This window comes from Emys orbicularis, chromosome 22 (genome assembly GCF_028017835.1).
Source record: "Emys orbicularis isolate rEmyOrb1 chromosome 22, rEmyOrb1.hap1, whole genome shotgun sequence".
NCBI classification, from domain to species: domain Eukaryota; kingdom Metazoa; phylum Chordata; order Testudines; family Emydidae; genus Emys; species Emys orbicularis.
This window is the reverse complement of record NC_088704.1, coordinates 17,830,266-17,839,866: the sequence shown is the minus strand read 5'-3', so window position 1 is coordinate 17,839,866 and position 9,601 is coordinate 17,830,266. Positions and strand designations below refer to the sequence as shown.

General features: G+C 39.6%; 1 protein-coding gene across 1 annotated transcript in view; it reads left to right on the top strand.

The window, feature by feature from the left end:
* The first annotated feature begins 322 nt into the window (after nucleotides 1-322).
* CFAP74 (cilia and flagella associated protein 74) overlaps nucleotides 323-9,601 on the top strand; it is a 102,945-nt gene continuing 93,666 nt past the window's right edge. The window contains exons 1-3 of the mRNA XM_065421394.1: nucleotides 323-458; nucleotides 1,486-1,576; nucleotides 2,887-3,039. Of these exons, the coding sequence (XP_065277466.1) occupies nucleotides 323-458; nucleotides 1,486-1,576; nucleotides 2,887-3,039 (380 nt within the window). The remainder of the gene's footprint in view (nucleotides 459-1,485; nucleotides 1,577-2,886; nucleotides 3,040-9,601) is intronic.

The following is a 9,601-nucleotide window of genomic DNA, read 5'->3' as shown; positions in this document are numbered from 1 at the left end:
TCTCACAAAACTAGCAGTTTCAATCACTGGGTAAAAATGTGTTTGGAAGCACTACGTCATTGTTGACCTTATTATGATAGGAAAATACTCTGGAAATGGCCTAGTTTTCTCTTTAAGAGATCCATTAAAATCCAGACTCAAATTGTGCAGCTAGTAATTAAATGTTTAATTGTAGCCAATTATTTCACATATATGAAATATCTGCTTGATCAAATGTGATTAATTCATCTCAAAATATAGTCAGCATTTGTGTGTGAAGTGGGAATATTCATACACCAATTATTTTCTCTGGTAGCCGAATTCTATTAAAAGAATTGCCAGTATGGAAGATATTGAGTTCTTTGATATTTGTGAAAAGGAACAGACAGCTGCTACACCATTTTTGGAACAAGAAAAAGATGACGACGACAGTGTAACAGATCAGTTCTGGAATGTGGCGAACCAGGCAAACGGTAAAGGTGAAATATTTTGCTAATTTACAAATGCTGACATATTAATGTACTTACTCATTTGGCTCTTTGAGACAATACAATACAGTACAGTCCATTTAACAGATTTGGAGTCAAACTGAGATCTTAGTTATATTGGTATAAATCCAGAGTAATTCCATTGACTCCAATGAGGTTACTTCAGATTTATACCAGTGTACCTAATTAGAATCTAGTCTGTCACTGTGTATCCCCAGTACCTCTACTTCTCAAATCAAACAGTTGCTCACAGAGATACTGACTGCACTAATCAGGGTTTGACTGTGTAGTTCCTTCGTACTTACGCCATCTGATCTTAAACCGAACTTCACACCCCTTGATAATCTGTACGTTATTCCCTGTACCATTCACTTTTTTAAACATCATCTTAATGAAATTTTTAAAACTGTTCTTACACAAGGACAACATACAAATATTTTACTGGATGCAAGCTTCTTTTCTGTTTTTGTGCCCTATTACCCATTATTACTCAGAGCGCAGTGCTGATACTGACCTTAAAATGAAAAATTTCTTAGGCAAGCATTTTATTTTTTCATCATCATCCTGGTACATGGAGACCACATAAATATTTAGTGATAAATTATTCTATTATTGTTGCAGCAAGCTAGAAGAATGAAAAATATATAAAAGCATGCAGTGTAGAATAGGTTAGAATTTGGTGAACAGCATTTTATTATCCTGCCTGCCAAAACCTATCAATGATCCATAAATCCTGAATTCCATTTGGCTAATACAAACTTTCTTCGTATAGCACTTATGTTTGATTGTCAATGACAGCTCTGTAATGAAGGTGGAGAGCATTTGTCTGTTTTATTTCCCAGGTGTAAAATTGCTTTCACGTGTATTTTGTGATGAGAAGTTTTAGATTATACACAGCAATAAAGCTTTTAAGATGTCATCTCCATGCTGCTTGTCATATTTTGACTTGGCAGGAAATGTACATTTTAATGTCCAAAGTATCTTTATTAAACTGTTGTTTTTCTTTAATTTTTGTTAGGACACAAGATTGGAGAAGAGTCAGAGGAGAAGGATAAAATCAGAAGCAAGGAAGCTTCTGAAGGAGTTGGAGAGGACTCTGATTCTAGCGGGTGAGTAATTTGTATACTCAGTCATCAACTATGCTGGTAATTTCTTATATGGTATTAATTTGCTTTTTGTGGGAGAAGATTTATTTATTGCAACTTCAAGAATACACTGGATTTCTTTTTAGGAAGTAAGAATTGTAGGCCTTTCTGACAAAGCTGTTCTAGTAATGGAAAGCAGCAAGGCATAGACAGTAATGGTAAGATGCAGACAAACTTTGGGCCCTATTTATCATGTGGAACTTATTGGGATCTGCAAGTAAGTGAGACTTTTGTCTGTGTAAGAACACCAGGGTTGGGTCACATGTTGTTGAACAGATAGGCATCAGTATAATTGTACTAATGCTACTCTGGGTCTGCAAATAGGTGGTACAGCAGATTAATATACTACTAAAATCTCAGTAGACCACAGTTAAAAAAATCTAACAGGTCACAAGTGAAAATGAGTTTGGTGGTTTAAACATGGTCCAATGGGGGTGCTGCTTCACGTTGATCAAAGCAATCTTTGGCCCAGTTTTACAAGATTGTTAATCTCTGCCCAGGAGAGACCTGGCAAGAGGATAGCAGGAGTCATGAAGATCAGGGAATAAGGTTCATTAGCCTGTTTGCACGAGGAAACTTGCATATCACATATGCTTAGCTATAGCCAGACTTATACTGAAACTCAAAGTACATTGAAATAATTAAGAAAAAGAACCACCAGCCCCTTCTCTCTATACATTTCATGAAACCTGAATGACAACATGCGATAGTTTATTAATTCAGTGGGACATGAACCCCTTAATCTACTGCTTTAAATACATTTTAAAGAAGTCTGAAACGTCCCCTTGATGGCTTTGAATTACTGTCCAAGAATCTGGAATTTTACAGGCTCAGGCCAAAATTTTCAAATTTGGGGGCCTAAAAGTGCCTAAATAAATGTCTTGTTTTTTCAGAAGTGCTGAACACACACAGCTCCCACTGAAGTCAACTGGAGCTGTGTATGCTCAGTATCTTTGAACATCAGGTCACTTATTTAGTTCCCTAAATATGGATTTGTGCACCTAACATTAGCTACCCAAGTTTGAAGTTTGGCTCTGGTTTACATCTGCCAAACAAGGATTTTAGTGCTGATTTTGTTCATTTTTTGTTTGTTTTGTTTTTTATGCTCACTGTACATTCATACTCCTGATGGAAAATTAATTTTAAAAACTGAAGGAAAAAGAGTGTGTGTGTTCATATACCCCAAATAATTATTAAACGCCTCAACATTGTCACAGTGGTTAATCATTTGTCACAGTGGAAGTCTTTTTTTTTTTTCCCCCCCCAATCTAAAGGGAAATACAGGAGCGCCACATGAACAATGGTAATAACAATAATAATAAGACCATGAAGTATGCAGACAGAGTTCAGATATTAAACCTGCGCAGAAATCTCAACCAGCTTGACAACATAGCCAAAGAAAAGGATCTTACCATTGAAAAAGCAAGGTTAGTGTTTAGCCATGGGGTTCAGCTGTCACACCCGTATAGATATACCATAGTTTTGTTTTGTCCTCCCAAACAAAAATCAAATTCCAGGATATCATTCCTGATGTAACTATTGTTTGTCATAGTTTGTATTATTGTTTGGTGAAAGCTATATTTATCCCAACAACAGATATCAAGGATCGAGGCTGTAAGGACACTGTAGGATGCAAATATAGGTTCTGTTCTTCTTATGTTCTGTAAAACCTTGAAAGCAGTAACTCTATTGATGTAAATGCAGAAAGTTAATTTGAATATAATCCAGAATGAACATTACTAGTCTCTTTTCATAGTCCAGACTGAGAGACAAGTAAATTGGACATTAAAAATTCACTTTCAGTTCATAACTTGTAACACAGGTGAGGAAGGTTTTTTTTTTTTTTAAAAGGACTGTTAATCTGACAGCGTCCCTTTTTGCGAAGATAAATACATGTTACAGACTCAGTTATTATTCTCAATTTTTATTCCTCCATACTAAAGCATATAAATATTTCAAAAGAGACACTTGTTGATTTTACATATCAGGAATAAGAAATGGCAGCAATATGATATAAACTCAGGAACTCCCATGCTATAAGTCCATACTATAAATCCATTGTGTGATACTCAGGACATTAGTTGCATATACTAGCCATTGCTGCTATCTGTGCCAAATCCTGCCTTGATTTAAACCTCCATTAAAATCAACTGGAATTGCTGAGGAAATGGTGGGAAAAAAATAGCCTCCTCTAAGATCCTCAGCTAGTGTAAGCTGTCATAGCACCACTGATGTGAGTGGAATTATGACAATTTACATCATCTGAAGATTTGTCCCTTAAGTTTAATGTCAGAAACAGATGTACATTGGCAATGCTCTTTGAGGCCTATACATTAAATAACAACATTAATTCCTCCCTTTAAATGGATAAGGCTAAAAAAGAGTGCAGGGCTCATATGAGTTAAACAGGATACAAACAAATTGTGATGAATATTAATAAAATGAGGATTTCAATACAAGTGACTATGGACAGATGCTTCTCTAAGTTATTTCTAAGCAACCCCACTGACCCAACTGGCTGTTGGGAACATCAAGTAGATAAGTCAGAGTTTGGTGGTCTACTGAAACCTCTAAAATTAAGACTGCATTTTGCCTTCATATTTTACTAACAACATATTTTCAGGATTTCATTTAATATTCAAAACCACTAATGTGTTGCTGTTGTCTTTGTGGCTAAGCTGCCATGATTCTTTTAAACAAGCTCCCTGAGTTTACGATCACTTAGGGATTTTTAAACAGAATTAATCCTAATTTCCAATAAGCAGTAAAAATCCCTTTTTCTGAAACTGAACAAGACTTAATTGTTTGAGAAATTGCTTTTTCATATTGAAAATATTTTCCCATTGCTTTATGTTTTATTAGCAATCATGTACAATCAAATGTGGCCAGCTCATACTGTGTATGCACAATGTGTAATGCAACAAAAGGAATGAGAAAAAAAGGCAAGTTAATCACAAAAGCTATATTGGAGCTGCCAAGAAAAATTTCATCAGCAAGTTATATAGTGAGTTAGGAGTGTTTGGCACTGGGAATTAATGCCTAGGGACTGATAAGTGATCAGCAGAGATTATGAAAACTCAAAGAAGGAACCATTATTTCAGCTGTTCTGTTGTCTATTCTGATTGTTAATTCCTCCATTCTGCCCCTCAGGACTACATAGTTTAAATATCATGTTAATTTTTTTAAGTGAATGAAAACTGAGTTACTCTTAAAAAACTAAGAAATTGCAAAATAAAGCCGGTGGCTTGCTTTTTGGCAGTGCAATCAGGGCTGGCCTTACAGGTGGGTGATGTGGTCAGGCGGACACCGTGGTCAAGGAGTGGGACAGGCCTGGGGTGTGAGGCCGTAGAAGGGAGCTCGGAGCAATGGGGTGTGGGGGAGGCAGCGAGGCCCAAGGATGATGGGGGATGGGGAGTGTGGGGAAGCAGTGAGAGCCAGGGGGTATGGGTGGGGAGCCCAGGGAAGAAGTGGAAGCCTGGGGGGATGGATGGAGGGTCAGGGGAGGCAGCGGGGCCTAGGGGTGCCAAAATACAAGTTCACCCAGGGTGTTACCTGCACAAAATTCTCTATTACTCGCATACTCTAGGGGCACCACGTTTACCCAGTTCGTGGGGTTCTAGGTGGGGCTCCCTCTTAATTTAGACACCCACCCATACCCCATTCCTAGGGCTCAGGGCGTAACCTTACACTCTAGGGCACCCACCTTTACCCTTTCGTGGGCTCAAGGCGTAACCCTCTTAATTTAAGCACCACCCTTACCCTTCCATGGGCTCAGGGTGTAACCTTACACTCTGCGGGTTTGCGGGGTCTTTTATCAGTGAAAGAGCCTTACACAGTAATATCCTTAACCTCTATTTAACAACGATTACCAAAAAAAGAATGCACGCGCTAAGCATACAATGCTTACCCCTCCCAATAAGGGAGATGAACTTTTCTTGATGGCCAGTCAGGATCAGGTCATCTGGGGGACTCCAGCTTCTGCTCTGCATGGTGTGGTTGGCAGGGTGTTGAGGTCTGGCACCTCTGGTTTTGGGGCTGTCCTGGAGTTGGTTCCAAAGAACTTCCTTTTAACCCCCGTTTATATAGTGAAACTTGAGTCTTGCTTAGCTGTACCTTAACCAATCATTTTACTAAATTATTACTAAACAATTTTCTAACCAATCCTAACATATTGTAAAATAATTCTTTAACCAATCACACCCCACCATCTTAATTGATTTACACCTAGCAAAATTAATTATTTAACAGACAGAAACAATCAAAGAACCAGACAGAGACCATACAGATAAACAATAGAGAAGTGGGAACCATAAAGGCAAAACAATAAAGAAGTAGGGATTTTACAACCACAACTTGTTGATACGTGATTTCTTGCCAGACAGAATACCATCAAACAAAGTTTTCTTTAACCATCTTAAGATTTGTTTCTTTATCTGGTGATGACGGGTACTATTAGGACAGAATCGCCTTCTTAACAGCCCGATATTATATTGTTTTAATGTAATTTAGATGAAATGTGAGGATGTGACTTTCTGCTTCTTGGTTAATGGCTGATGCTGGTCTAATATGGCTGCAGACAAAGGGCATAGGCCTTACAATTTGGCTACAGGAAAAGGCCTTATCCTTACAAGAGCGCCATTTTCCCTAACACTGGCCCTGAGTGTAATGCCAGTACAATGTAATCTTAGAGTTGAAAGACCTTGCAAAAGAAAACTTGACTCTGTGGTCTGGATCTGCAAAGTTACTTAGGTGTTGCAGTGCTCAGTCACTATAAGTGATTCTCAGTCTCTTTCTCTGGCCCAGTTAATATTTTATTAAAGTGGAATGGCTTCAACAAGAGAGACTGAGAGCAACCCATATCAGAATATCCCATAGTCCTGTGGTTAGGGACTTACCTGAGAGGTGGTGCACCCCTGTTCAACTCCTTCTCCTCAGGCAGAGGGGGGAAATTGAACAGGGGTCTCCCACATCAGTACCCTAAGCACTGGGCAGGGTTATAAGGTAGGCTGCCTCTACTTCCTGGTGTTTTGTGTGGAGTTAGGCAGCTTCTGAGCACACTAATGGTTTGGGTCCTGCAAGCAAGATAGGCAGAGGAGCTCCTCTCTTCCCCCGGTTCGTTGATCACACTGGGGCTCAGGCATGAGATAGGTGACTGGACACCTAGAATGAGGCAGCAGTGCTCATGCTCAGAGGCAGACATTTAGGCACCTAGGGGACTTTTACTGCAAAAATTTAGGCGCAAAGAGAGAGTTTAGGCACCTAAAGGTTTAGGTGGCGGTCAAGCAAGGGTTTTGCAGATTGCATACAGCTGGGACTTGGCACCTAAATCTGGGTTTTGGACATCTAAGTCACTTTGTGGATCTGGCCCTTTGTTTCCGGACTACTGGCCATATGTTTCCCTGGAGTTGAACACTGCAGCATGTTGGCAATTTTAGCAGAACCTTCAAATGCTCAAGTAGTATTTATTATTAATTATTATGAGTATTACTGTAGCAATTAGGAGCCCTAGTCACGGATAAGGACTCTATTGTGCCAGGTGCTGTACAAATACAGAACAAAAGAGACAGTCCCTGCCCCAAAGAACTTACAATCTACGTATAAAACAAGAGACAAGAGATTAATACAGGTAGATGAGGGAGTACAAGGAATGAGACAGTATTGGTCAGCATTATAAGCAGTGGTTTTAGCACATTAGCAGCCTAATCATTGCCAATCTTTTGTAGGAATCAAGGCAAAAGAGAATTTTAAGGAAGGATTTGAAGGACGATAACGTGTTATTTTTGTGGATGTGTATGGGGAGTACGCCCAAAACATGAGGGCAGCATGAGAAACAATACAAACGTACTTGTTTGAAAATTTAACAAGGGGCGATGGAGGCTGGCATCATTAGCCGATCGCAGCCGAGGATCAACATCTCAATAGGGAATCAGAGATAATAGGTGGGGTGGGGATAGGCTACAAAGAGCCTTGAAGTGAATACAGGCAGCTTATGTTTGATGCAACACAGAAGGGGAAGATGGTAGAGGGAGGCAAAGAACAAGTGACATGGTCAAAGCAACAGTCTAGAACAGCAGTTCTCAACCAGGGGTTCGGGTCCCCTTGGGGGCTGTGAACAGGTTTCAGGGAATCTGCCAAAATAAACCAGAGAGCAGGGCCAGCACTAGACTCACTGGGGCCCAGGGCAGAAAGCTGAATCCTGAGCCCCGCTGCCAGGGGCTGAAACCAAAGCCTGAGCAACTTAGCTTCACAGGGCCCCTTGTGGTGTGGGGCGCTGGGCAGTTGCTCTACTTGCTACCCCCTAATGCTGGCCCTGGCTATTAAGCTACTGAAAAACAGCTGTTGTGGCACAGGTGGGCCATGGAATTTTTATAGCATGTGGGGAGGCTCAGAAAGAAAAAGGTTGAGAACCCTTAGTCTAGAAGATGATTTTTGCAGCAGCATTCTGAATAGATCTGAGTGGGGCAAGTTTGCATTTGTCAAGTCCAAAGAGAAGGATTTTGCAGTAATCAAGATGCACAATGATGAGAGCTTGGCCAAGATTTTTAGGTGTGTGGATGGATAGGAAAGACTGTATTCTTAGTGATTTAGACGTAATCTGGATGTGAGGATTTAGACAGAGGTCTGATTCAAAGATAACGTCCAAGTTACAGGCGTGAGTGACAAGCAGAAAACCAAAGCCTCTGACATGGTATGTGACTAATTACAACTAAAAGAGATACTGTGCAGAAGATCTTCAGAACTCAAAAAATGGAAGTGTGGTGAGTGGCAGGAATAAAATACAAGCCAGTGGAAAAGATTGTATTATCTTTTTCTGGAAATCTCAGCAGCACTCAGCAGGAAAGGTGTGCTCATCCATATCTGCCCAGTCTCCTCCTTTCTCATAGCAGACCCTGCACCCATGGAGTGCACTCCAAGGGGTTTCAAAAGAGAGGGAGATGAAACTTTGGCAGCAGTTGATATTTCCTTTCACACAGGCCCGGGAGAGCCAGGCATGGAGGGTCCAATTCACCCATGGATCAGGAGTGGGGGAACAATCCCACCTGGGGATTTGACGCAGTAATTATTGTATTTCAATTGACTATTCCAAATTATTAGAATAAAAGAAGTTATTAGTTTCAGATTCTGTAACGTTATGCTGAAATGAACAAATTATAATAAAAAGGTAATGAGGAAATTTTGGTTCTGAGTATCATTGATGAACTATTGCTATGTAACTGAGAGGAGAAAGTTTTTAAATGAACTGTTTCTGTGAATTTATAAACAAATGGTGCTCTTGAATAGTGAGATGGTGTAATTTAGTATTATGGTTTTCAGCTTTTATTTTCTGTTATATTTCAGGGAACTTTTTTGGAAAATAAATATAAATCTGCAAAGCTCAATATTTCTAGACATTTCCTGCCATTTAGTCATTATCCTCCCAATGTGTGCACTCAAGATGTCAACTCATGTCCTTCCCAATTGTGCAATCATCTTGGAGTGGCAGGAAGTTGATGGCTGGAAGTAGAGAGGCCACCAGCTGTTTGCAACATTTTTTCATCATAAACAAAAACTAATAATTATCACTGCATCTTCCTTGAAAAGGGGCTTTTATTGGTAAATATCCATGCAATTTTTAAACTGGAAGTGCCATTTACAACTGCACTTGAAGCTCAACTGCATATGACCTACTTTACAGTGACATGCTGTGAAAGATTTCCCTTGTCAATTACTATTATTTTGCAGAGCAAGGATAACAATCTTTGTACTTCATTATCAAACATAATTCTATTAACAGTTACAAATATCTGGGTGACTGGGTAGCTTAGATTTATAAAGGCATATGGAGTCTTTTAACTTTGAGTCACTGGTTCAAAAGTGACCAAAAGTCAACCATCTGATGACTATTTGGTAGCCTGAACTGGTCTCTCTAGTTCCTAGTGGGCTTCTGTCTACTCATCAACTAAAATCACTGTCATAACTGCAGCAGATTAGACCCCCTTTATTGGCAAT